Source organism: Mus musculus, chromosome 6, assembly GCF_000001635.26.
Source record: "Mus musculus strain C57BL/6J chromosome 6, GRCm38.p6 C57BL/6J".
Lineage (NCBI taxonomy): Eukaryota > Metazoa > Chordata > Mammalia > Rodentia > Muridae > Mus > Mus musculus.
This window is the reverse complement of record NC_000072.6, coordinates 68,832,214-68,845,271: the sequence shown is the minus strand read 5'-3', so window position 1 is coordinate 68,845,271 and position 13,058 is coordinate 68,832,214. Positions and strand designations below refer to the sequence as shown.

General features: G+C 38.6%; 1 gene segment (V, D, J or C) and 1 further gene; one reads left to right on the top strand and one right to left on the bottom strand.

The window, feature by feature from the left end:
- Igk (immunoglobulin kappa chain complex) overlaps positions 1-13,058 on the bottom strand; it is a 3,171,119-nt gene that overhangs the window by 1,881,483 nt on the left and 1,276,578 nt on the right.
- Positions 9,965-10,426, top strand: Igkv12-89 (immunoglobulin kappa chain variable 12-89). The segment is given in 2 exon segments: positions 9,965-10,004; positions 10,129-10,426. Coding segments are annotated over 2 exon segments (338 nt in total).

Sequence of the window (13,058 nt, the reverse complement as noted above, 5' to 3'; positions counted from 1 at the left end):
AAGAAGCTGTGTTGCTTTGGCAGGTCCCAGAAGCTGTCAGCTTTTGTGGTGTAGACTCTCACCTGTGTAGACTAAATTCCTAAGTTCGGTGGAGTCCCGGAACCAACGTGGCATCTGCTGCTCCTGAGGCTGAGACCTTCCGAGCCAGGCAGACACCTGTCCTCTGGTCTGGACGGTGGCCAGCTGTCTGTGGCCCGCAAAGGGTGCTGCCTCAGCGGCTCTGTGCCTCCGCCTGTCCCAGAAGCTGTCCGGTTCTGTGGCACACCCTCTCACCTGTTCAGATTAATTTCATAAGTTCAGTGGGGTGCCGTAACCAAGATGGCGCCCGCTGCTCCTCTGAACATTTCTTTAGGTGCTTCTCAGCCATTAGAAATTCCTCTATTATGAATTCTCTGTTTAGTTCTATAACCCATTTTTTGATTGGGTTGTTTGGGTTTTCGAAACTTAGCTCTTGAGTTCTTTATATATTTCGAATATTAGCCCTCTATTGGATGTGGGGTTAGTGAAGGCTTTTTTTCCATTCTGTAGGTTGCTAACTTGTCCCACTGACTATATCCTTTGCCTTACAAAACCTTTTCAGTTTCACGAGGTCCCATTTATGAACTCTTTTGTTTATTTTTTTGAGATATTTTCTTTATTTACATTTCAAATGTTCACCCCTGTGCTAATTTCCCTTCTGAAAATCCCCTATCCCCTCTTGGGGATCTATCCCATAAACAACCACCAAACCCAGACACTAGGCAGATGCCTGATATAGCTGTCTCCTGTGAGGTTCTACCAGTGCCTGGCAAATACAGAAGTGGATGTTCACCCATCATCCATTGGATGGGCCATTTATCAAGTCTTGATCTTAGAGCCTAAGCCATTGGAGTTCTGTTTAGGATACTTCCTCCTGTGAGTTTGAGGCTCTTTCCTACTTTCTCTTCTATTAGATTTAGTGTATCTGGTTTTATGTTGAGGTCCCTGATCCACTTGGACTTGAGTTTGATGCAAGGTGACACAAATAGGTCTATTTTCATTTTTCTACATACCAACAGACAGTTAGACCAGCACCATTTATTGAAGATGGTTACTCTTTTCTATTATATATTTTTGGATTCTTTGTCAAAGTTCAAGTGTCTGTAAGTGTGTGGTTTGATTCCTGGGTCTTCAATACTATTCCATTGGTCAACCTGTCTGTCTCTGTACCAATACCATGGAGATTTTATCACTATTACTCTGTAGGTCAGGGATGGTGATTCCTCAGATGTTCTTTTATTGTTAATAATTGTTTTCACTATTACGGTATTTTTGTTTTTCCATATGAAATTAATGTTAGTAAGTTTCCTAGATATATCTCTTGGCACTCTGCTCCAAAAGTCTGCATATTGATTGGTTATGGTTTTCTGTAGTGGTCTCTGTCTATAACAAAGAAAAGTTTGCTTGGAGAAAGATAAAGAGTACATTTATCTTTGGTCATAAGGAAAAATACCTTTATATTTGGGTTAATGATTATGTTAATTTAGTACTTCTAGAGTCTCTAAATAACCATAATTTCACAAAGACTGATTAGTTAGATAGGTTTCTAGTACTAGGCATTTCTCTTATTGAGAAGGACATATGTCCAGTTATAAAGTTATTGGGTATGGCAAAGGAATGTGTCCCACTGCAGCAACCATAGGGTTACTATATTATGTTTTTGCTTGATTTAATTCATAGTTATCATATCTGGGTAGAACTGTTATCTCCCTCCTTTTGAAGCTCACATAGGACCTACTAATACCAAAAGAGCTGATTTTCAGGAAGCAGTTTATTTTGCTGTTTCAACTTAGGTGTGTCTCAGTACTGTTTCTGAAGTTCCAATTCTTGGAAGCAATGAAGGACAACAGGTATAGGTTGAAATTTTTGGGAATCTCTGTGACATTCCTGGATAACAGGTCAAAAAGAGTTTCTCATGTCTGTTATTAGGGCTTTTGTTAGGTGATCTTTCTCTCTTCAAGGGAGAGCTGTCAGCCCAGGTGATAAGATTTTCTTAAAGCTATATATCTATACTTAAATTACCTAATTTACAGTTTTTGAGGTAAGTAGTATTAATATTTTTGTAGCTTTTCCCAACATTTACCACTTATTTATCTATTTCCCTCTTTCTCCAATAATTATCTTACCTATTCCCCATGGAGGTTCCATTCTGTTACATCCCCTATCAGATAATTTGTATCCTGTGATTCTCCTTCACATCTTTTCTACCTTCTTTGTGTACCTTCTGTTCTCCCTCTAAAGACGGTCATCTTACACTTCTCCAGATCCAATTGCTTCTATCCATTTGTGCTCCTCTCTAGGGTCCTACAATTCCCCTATCCTGATGAAGGTCTTGTTGTACACTATCATATCATCTGTGAATACCTCTACTTTAAGTTCTTCCTTTTCATCTTGTATCCCTTTGATCTCTAGCTTTTCATTTGCTGTTGCTAAAATTTCATGCACTATGTTTAAGAAGTATGGAGAGAATGAACAGCCTGTCCATGTTCTTGATTTTAGTAGAATTGTTTCTCTCCATTTAATTTGATATTGGTTATAGGCATGCTGTATATTGTCCTTATTATGTTTGTGTGTGTCCCTTGAATCCCTGATATTTACAAGTCTTCCATCATGAAAGTTTGATGGATTTTGTGAAAGACTTTTTAACATCTAATGAGATGATCATGTGGTTTCTTTTTCTTTCAGTTTGTTTATATGATAGATTACATTGACAGATTTTTCCATGTTGAAACATCCTTTCTTCTCTGGTATAATACCTACTTGTTCATAGTAGATGATCTTATTGATGTGTTATTGGATTCATTTTGCAGGTATTTTATTGAATATTTTCAGATCAATGTTTATGAGGGGAAATTGTTTTGCAATTCTCTTTCTTTGTTCAGTCTTTGTATGATTTGTATATCAAGGTGACTGTTACCTCATACAATGAATTTGACAATGAATTTGGCAATGTCCCTTCCATTTGGATTGTGTCAAATAATTTGAGGAATATTGGTTTTAATATTTTTTGAAATTACATTTCTTCTATAAAACCCTCTATTCCAGGAATTTTTTGGGTTGGGAGATTTTGAGGATTGAAATTATTCCTTTGGGAGATATTTATTGCTTTAAATTTGATATCTGATCTTAATTCATCTTTGTTTAGTGGTACCTACCAAGAAATTTGTCCTTTTGTTTTTTGTTTTTGTTTTTGTTTTCAATTATTTGGAGTACAGATTTTGAAGTATGACCTTTGGATTTCCTTGGTGTTTGTTGCTATGTTCCCCTTTGATTTCTGATCTTTTAAAGTTAGATAGTATTCCTCAAAGAACCAATATTTTGTTTCCCTGATTCATTATGTTCTCTTCCTTCATACTCCTCTTGGGTATCTTTGTTTCTTTTTGTTATAGACTTTTTACAGATGCTGTTAAATCTGAGATATTTCCATTTTGCTTGCAATGTGAAATTTTTCAAATTAATTAATTATTTTATTTATTTACCCAAATTTTGCCCTCCTTCCCTGTACTCCCTCACAGAATTCTACCTCTTTATCCCTGCTCCTTTAGCTCTGAAAGGGTGCCCCACAAGTATCCCCCCATCCTGCATACCAAGTTTTTACAGGATTACTCACAGACAGACATACTGAGGCCAGACAAGGCAGCCCTCTGCTACATATGTTCCAGGGACCTTGAAATATCTTGCTTAAGTTTTAGGGTCAACTCTGGAGTTCAGAAACTCTGACCTGTGGCTTACAGAGGCTCATGATACATGCAACACTAACTTCTTTGCCTGCTAACCTCTAAAGTCTTCCTGACATGCCAAGACAGATGATGACAGAAGGCATGATCAGAAGAACCAATCAGATTGTGCAGCCTACGTGAATCAAGCTGTCATGGGCCCTTGTGGCCCTGGTGAAGGGTACACAATTTTGCAATAAACATGTCTGCTATTGCCACTTGCCTGACTCCCAGAGTCTGTTTCATTGACACTGAGCCTTCTTGCTCCCACCCCAAGGGTCTTTCTCAGGGTTGTAAGCAACACTAGGGTATGTACATTATCTGTATATATAGTCACTGTATACATACAGGAGTGGTAATGGACATCAATTATTTGCCAATTGCTTAGATTTTCCAAGAAGTACAGAAGGAAGGAAGGAAGGCAGAAAGAAAGAAAGAAAGAAAGGAAGAAAGATAGGGGAAAAGGAAAGAGTGAAGGAACAGAATATACTTAAAAAGAAAACATAAAAATTGCATAAAAGAGAAATATATTTACAAGAAAATAATGACTAGATTATGTCTATTATTATGGGAGTATTTGAAGCAAGTATATTACTGTGAACAATCACTGAAGTGTGACAGATTCAATATAATTTTAATGCAAAATGTCTAATGTTGGGCACCATGCAGGAAGAGAGTCAGTGGGCAAGTGAGATCGCTGGTGACAGCTTACCTTCCTGCTCAGTTGCCATACATGAACTCTGGTACAACTTCCAAAAAACTTTATCTTTCTTTCTTTCTTTTTTTCCCCCAACAGGTATAATTTAAGCTTTTATTTTATTTTATTTTATTTTAATTTATTAAATCTTTTCTTTATTTACACTTTAAATGCTATCCCAAAAGTTCCCTATACCCTCCTCCCACCCTGCTCCCGAACCTACCCTCTCCTATTTCTTGGCCCTGGCATTACCCTGGGGCATATAAAGTTTGTAAGACCTAGGGGCCTCTCTTCCCAATGATGGCTGATTAGACCATCTTCTGCTACATATGCAGCTAGAGACATGAGCTCTGGGGGTACTGGTTAGTTCATATTGTTGTTCCACCTATAGGGTTGCAGACCCCTTCAGCTCCTTGGGTACTTTCTCTAGCTCCTCCACTGGAGGTCCTGTGTTTGATCTATAGATGACTGTGAGCATCCACTTCTGTATTTGCCAAGCATTGGCATAGCCTCACATGAGATAGCTATATCAGGGTACTGTCAGCAAAATCTTGCTGGCATATGCAATAGTGTCTGGGTTTGGTGGCTGATTATGAGATGGATCTCTGGTTTGGAAGGAGTTACAGAGACAAAGTTTGGAGCTAAGACGAAAGGATGGACCATCCAAACTTTATCTTTCTGACTTGCCTGTTCTTTGAAAGAAATTAAATCTTAATAGGTTTTATGAGTGAGGAAAATTGATTCAGTTTACTATGATTAAACTCAATAATTTTTAAAAATGTAATATTTTTATAATTTAGAGTTTTGTATATGGATACAATGTATCTGATATTCTCATTCACCAACTCTTCCTTGAATCCCCAAATCTACTACTGCATTCCTAACCATTCACTTCATGTCCACATAGAAATATACCTAAACACTGAGTTCAACATGTCCTCCACATTGAGTCCAATGTGGATCAACTGGAAGAAGTTTGGTAAATTTACCAGAGACAACACGCTTAGAGAATAATGTCTCTCCCTCCCTTAGAAGCCATCAACTATGAAATACTCATCAGCTAATGGTACAGGGTCTTGAGCTCCTCTCAATTCATGTTTCAGTGATGATGGGCTTAATCTCCTGAAGGTCTTACATAGACAACCACAGTTGCTGTGAGTTCAAGAAAGCTGGAGTCTTGCTAGGTTCAGAACACTGTTTGAGATTTCTTTCTCTGTGAAGAGCTATTGGTACTGCTTATAGAAATTTGGCAAGTACTTATTACTGGGCTCAAGGAAGTAGGCTCAGAGAAAAATATTCACATCTGGGCTAATGTAAAGATCAAAGTGTACATGGGCAAGGAATGTGTGACTTCGTTTTTGACTTGATAATTCTCATAAGCCCCCAGATGCAGAAAATCTGGGGGACTTTGCTTATTGCTTTGTTTGATTACTACCTGGTGTGATTTTTTTTGCCTTGTTTAATCACTTTGGTTTTGATCTAAGAACTAACCCTATTCATTTCTAGGACCTAGCATGGCTGGGGAAAGTTAAAGCTGCTTCAGCCTCAGCACTGGCTGGAGTCATGTGATGATGTTTGTATAATTGTCTTTTTCTTTTCAATCCTCACTCCTGCCCTTGAGACACTGTTGACTGAATGAGCTGCCTTGGTCATTTCTCACCTTTGGCTCTTATTGTCCATAAGCTTCTGTGATCTATAGAAACTTTGTTTGAATGTTTTAAAACCTATTTTATTTTTTTTCTCTCTGTTGCTTATATCAGCTTTCCCAGAGAAGACACAGACTAACTGGTGTGTCTTAGGGCTCTCCTAACAACACAGGGTCTCAGTCTCAACTCTGTGTTCCTTATTCACCTCAGGGAAAAACATAAATAGGAAAAGTGATTTCCAGACTTTCCTTCTTAAGAAAGGAGCCAGAAAGAACTCAGTGCTTTTCTTCCTACTACTCATGAGCCTGAGAGATCTATTATAAAAATAGATTTTTTTTAAGAGAAGTAAGCCTTAAAGACCAGCCTTAGTACATGGTGATCTGATAGAATGCAAGGGATTATTTCAATCTTCTTGTATCTGTTGAGCCCTGTTTTGTGACCAATTATATGGCTAATTTTGGAGAAAGTACCATGAGATGCTAAGAAGAAGGTATATTAATTTGTTTTATGATAAATGTCCTATAAATATCTGTTAAATCCATGTTGTTAATAACTTCAAACTAAATGGAGAGAAACTTGAAGCAATCCCACTAAAACCAGGGACTAGACAAGACTAGTGGGCACTCTCTCCCTACCTACTCAATATAGTACCCTAGAATTAATATAGTAAAAATGACTATCTTGCTCAAAGCAATCTACAGATTCAATGCAACCCCCATCAAAATTCCAACTCAATTCTTCACAGAGTTAGAAAAAGCAATTTGCAAATTCATCTGGATGACAAAAAACCTAGTAGAGCAAAAACTATTCTCCATAATAAAAGAACCTCTGGTGGAGTCACCATCCTTGACCTCAAGCAATACTAGAGAGCAATTGTGATAAAAATTGCATGATACAGATACAGTGGAAGACAGGTAGATCAAGGAAATAGAATTGAAGAACCAGAAATGAACCCACACATCTATGGTCTCTTGAACTTTGACAAAGGAGCTGAAAACCATCCAGTGGAAAAAAGACAGCATTTTCAACAAATGGTGCTGTCTCAACTGGTGGCTATCATGTAGAAGAATGCAAATTGATCCATTCTCTTTTTTTTCCATTTTTTATTAGGTATTTAGCTCATTTAAATTTCCAATGCTATACCAAAAGTCCCCCATACCCACCCACCCCCACTCCCCTACCCACCCACTCCCTCTTTTTGGCCCTGGCGTTCCCCTGTACTGGGGCATATAAAGTTTGCAAGTCCAATGGGCCTCTCTTTCCAGTGATGACCGACTAGGCCATCTTTTGATACATATGCAGCTAGAGTCAAGAGCTCCGGGGTACTGGTTAGTTCATAATGTTGTTCCACCTATAGGGTTGCAGATCCCTTTAGCTCCTTGGGTACTTTCTCTAGCTCCTCCATTGGGAGCCCTGTGATCCATCCATTAGCTGACTGTGAGCATCCACTTCTGTGTTTGCTAGGCCCCGGCATAGTCTCACAAGAGACAGCTACATCTGGGTCCTTTCGATAAAATCTTGCTAGTGTATGCAATGGTGTCAGCATTTGGATGCTGATTATGGGGTGGATCCCTGGATATGGCAGTCTCTACATGGTCCATCCTTTCGTCTCAGCTCCAAACTTTGTCTCTGTAACTCTTTCCATGGGTGCTTTGTTCCCACTTCTAAGGAGGGGCATAGTGTCCACACTTCAGTCTTCATTTTTCTTGAGTTTCATGTGTTTAGCAAATTATATCTTATATCTTGGGTATCCTAGGTTTTGGGCTAATATCCACTTATCAGTGAGTACATATTGTGTGAGTTCCTTTGTGAATGTTTTACCTCACTCAGGATGATGCCCTCCAGGTCCATCCATTTGGCTAGGAATTTCATAAATTCATTCTTTTTAATAGCTGAGTAGTACTGCATTGTGTAGATTTACCACATTTTCTGTATCCATTCCTCTGTTGAGGGGCATCTGGGTTCTTTCCAGCTTCTGGCTATTATAAATAAGGCTGCTATGAACATAGTGGAGCATGTGTCCTTCTTACCAGTTGGGGCATCTCTTATCTCCTTGTACAAAGCTCAAGTCTAAGTGGATCAAGGAACTTGACATAAAACCAGAGACACTAAAACATATAGAGGAGAAAGTGGGGAACATTACTGAACAGAACAGCAATGGCTTGTGCCATAAGATAAAAAAAAATCTACAAATGGGACCTCATAAAATTGAAAAGCTTCTGTAAGGCAAAGGATACTCTCAATAAGAGAAAAAGTCTACCAACAGATTGGGCAAATATCTTTACCAACCATAAATCTGATAAGGAATTTATATCCATTATATATATATAGAATTAAAGAAATTGGATTCCAGAAAACAAAATAATCCTGTTTAAAAATGAGGTACAGAGCTAAACAAAGAGTTCTTAACTGAGGAATACTTAATGGCTGAGAAGTACCTGGAAAAATGTTCAACATCCTTAATCATCAGGGAAATGCAAATCAAAACAACCCTGAGATTCCACCTCACATTAGTCAGAATGGCTAAGATCAAAAACTCAGGTGACCGCAGATGCTGGAGAGGATGTGGAGAAAGAGGAACAGTTTGCCTTTGCTGTTGGGATTGTAAGCTGGTACAACCACTCTGGAAATCAGTTTAGTGGTGCTTAAGAAAAATTGGGCGTAGTACTACCAGAAGACCCAGTAATACCACTCCTGGCACATACCCAGAAGATGTTCCAACTTGTAATAAGGACACATGCTCCTCTATGTTAGCAGCAGCATTATTTATAAATATTAGCAGAAATATTCCGGAAAGAACCCAGGTGCCCCTCAACGGAGGAATGGATACAGAAAATATGGTACATTTACACAATGGAGTACTTCTCAACTATAAATACAATGAATTTATGAAATTCTTAGGCAAATGGTTGGATCTAGAGGATATCATCCTGAGTGAGGTAACCCAATCACAAAAGAACACACATGATATGTGCTCACTCATAAGTGGATTTTAGCCCAGAAACTTAAAATACCCTTCATACAATTTGGAAAACTCATGAAACTCAAGAAAAGAGGAAGACCAACATGAGCATACTTTGTTCCCTCTTATAAGGGGGAAAAATACCCATGGAAGGCATTACAGAGACAAAGTTCAGAGCTGAGATTGAAGGAATGACCATCCCGAGACTGCCCCATCCAGGGATCCATCCCATAAACAACACCAAAGGCAGGCATTATTGCATATACCAACAAGATTTTGCTGACAGGACCTAATATAGCTGTCTCCTGTGAGGCTGTGCCAGTGCCTGTCAAATACAGAAGTGGATGCTCACAGTCATCTACTGGATGGAACATAGGGTCTACAATGAAGGAGCTAGAAAAAGTACCTAATAAGTTGAAGCGGCCTGCATCCTTACTGGAGAGACAACAATATGAACTAACCAGTACCCCCAGAGCTCATGTCTCTTGCTGCATATGTAGCAGAGGATAGTCTAATAGGCGATCAATGGAATAACATCTACACCTAACTTTAAAAGGTCAATGGAACCAATTATATACTGTCTAGAATGGTACCATATCTAAAACCCTCTACATAGAGAAAGACATAGCAAGGAAACTACATAGAACATTATAGAAATCAAAATAAGGTTCACCTCATAGACAATTGCTTTTCTCTGTGTTCAAAGAAAAGCATATTCTCTACAAATAAACCTTGACTGGGCCTCAATTGGAGACATTAGAGAACCACAGGTCTGTAATGAGTTACTGACCTGATGAGTCCTGCAGCTGTGCCTACACTTTGCTGATTTGCATGTACCCAAAGCACAGCCCATTGTCATGAGGACTTCTTTATAGTCAGGTCACACCCTGTGCTGGAGTCAGCCTCACACAGAACACACACAGATATGGGTGTACCCACTCAGCTCCTGTTGCTGTGGCTTACAGGTAAGGAAGACAGCACTGGAAATGTATTCATCTGGTGTAGTCAGTACTCGTTGGTCTCAGTGAAAATCCTCTTGCAACAGAGTAAATTAAGTGGGGATTTGTTTTCAATTTTTTTCAGTCGTAGTTGTCAGATGTGACATCCAGATGACTCAGTCTCCAGCTTCACTGTCTGCATCTGTGGGAGAAACTGTCACCATCACATGTGGAGCAAGTGAGAATATTTACGGTGCTTTAAATTGGTATCAGCGGAAACAGGGAAAATCTCCTCAGCTCCTGATCTATGGTGCAACCAACTTGGCAGATGGCATGTCATCGAGGTTCAGTGGCAGTGGATCTGGTAGACAGTATTCTCTCAAGATCAGTAGCCTGCATCCTGACGATGTTGCAACGTATTACTGTCAAAATGTGTTAAGTACTCCTCCCACAGTGATTCAAGCCATGACATAAATCACCCAAGGAAGCAGAAGTGAGAGCACAGGTTGCCCCAACTGCTACTCATGAAGTCTGTAGCTACTCATCTGCTGAGAGGGTTTATTTTTTGCCAGGGTTTAAATGTCAATGTGATGTTTTTATATTGGGATTAGATAAACTTTTGTATGTACTAAATCTCTGTCCCTTTCCCCAAGCCTAATATCAAAGCAAGGGAATGCTTCTCATGAGTCAGAAAACAAAACAATAAAAACAAAACAAAACAAAACAAAACAAAACAAAAAACTGCTCCTGAGTAACAGAGTTATGACAACATCTGTGCTTCATTCTACAGGGTTGTCAACATGCACACAAACACATGTACACACACACACACAACACACACACACACACACACACATGCATGCACACTCCAAGGTGGAGCTGTTTCAGTAAGAAACTTATTATCTATATATAGGAACTATATCTGGGAAAGAAGTCTATGGAGATGGTTTAATGATAAAATCATTGGCTGTTTTTCAAGAATGTCTGGGTTTGAGTCCCAACACGCATATGATTTCTAGCTTTTCATAACTCCAATTCAAGGAATTTTTCAACCACTCTTCTATACTGAGTAGGGGCAATCCTGCCAGTGTCCAGGAGGGAAAGAAAACTACAAAGAGAACAAATATATAAACTAACTGGATAACCCAGAGCTCTCTGGGACTAAACCACAAATCAAAGAGTACATATGGAATGACTCATGGCTGCAGCTGCTTATGTAGCAGAGAATTGCCTAGTCTGGCTTCAATGGGAGAGGAGGCCCTTGGTCCTATGGAGGCTTGATAGCCCAGTGTAAGAGAATGCTTGAGCATTGTTGCTGGAATGGGTGGGTGGGTGGGTGAGCACCATCATAGAGGCAAGGGAGAGAGAGGATGGTATGGAGTTTTGAGAAGGGGAAACTAAGAAGGGGGATAACATTTGAAATGGAAATAAAGAAAATAACAGAAAAACAACATAGAGTTTTCATTGTCTTTTCTGGATGATACTGTTGCTTTCATGTAGTTTCCATCCCTAACTCCTCATTTCTTCTTTTTCTGAATTGTATACCATGCTTGGTTACCTCATATCATGTTCATCCATTAATCTACTGAAAATCATCATATTTAATCTTAGGACTTGGTAACTAAAAATAAATTTATTATCTGAAAAATATTCTGTATACTTTTTTTAAAATGTGGAAACGAGTTTTCAAATTAGAAATATTTAAAGACTTGTGGGTAAATACAAAAGTTACACTATTTGTTAGTTGACTGATAATCCAGCATATATAAGGGGAAAAATGCTATTATATGTGACAAGTTATTAGTATCTACAATAGTACTGGCTAGTTTCATATCAACTTGACACAAGCTAGCGATTTTTGAGTAATGGAAATCACAATTGAAAAAAAAAATCCTTCATAAAATTGGCCAGTAGTTAACTTTCTGCATTACTATCTTGAATAACAATGCATGTGGTAGGGTTCATGACACTGTGGATAGTGCCACCCTTGGGCAGTTGGTCCTGGGTGTTATAAGAACTTAGGCTGAGCAAGTGATGAGGAACAAGCTAATGAGGAGATTTCTTCATGGCCTATGCCTCATCTCCTACACCCAGCTTCCTACCCTGCTTTAGTTTTGCCATGAACTCCCTCAGTGACTAAAGGTATGTAAGTGACTTTGATGTGTAAGGTGAAATAAACCACTTCCTCTTCAAGTTGCTTTGACTATGGTCTTCATCATAACAATAACAACCCTCAGAAGGACAAAGGTACACAAAGATCTCAAAAAATAAAAATAAAAAATACACAAAAACAAACAAAACAAGTAAATAAAGGAAAACAATCCCATCAAAAACTAGGCCAGGGATGGCCTTTCCTTCAGGCTCTGCTCCACACTTTGTCTCCGTATTTCCTCCTGTGAGTATTTTGTTCACCCTTCTAAAATGCACTGAATCAACCACATGTTGGTCTTCCTTCTTCTTAGGCTTCATATGGTATGTGAATTGAATCTCGGGTATTCTTAACTTATGGGCTAATATCACAGATGTGTCACAGTACCCACTTATGCCACTTCTGAGCACATACTGAAAGACATATGTTTCCTACTACAGAGTCTCATGCTCATCTGTGTTCAGGGTTATTCTAGTCCTAATATCCAGGACATGGAAACATTCTAGATGTCCATCAAATGTTAAGTGGATAATGAAAAAGTGGTTTGATCTGTCATATTCACAATGTATATTATTCTCATTAGCATAGAGAAGATTCCCTAAAATAGGGTATATGTTAAGCCACAAAAAATGTTGTAATTAATTTAAAAATGTTTATATAATCATTGTGACTAAGAAGTTAATATTAAATAGAAGCAATATTTATAAATTTTATTTTAATTAGGTATTTTCTTCATTTATATTTCCAATTCTATCCCAAAAGTCCCCCATGCCTCTTCCCCACTTCCCTACACACACACACACACACACACACACACACACACACACACACACACACACACACAAATACCAAATGGAAGAAGGATAGACATGTCAGCAAATAGTGATGGGAACACTGAATATTAGATATCTGCACTGAGAAGAATAAAACTA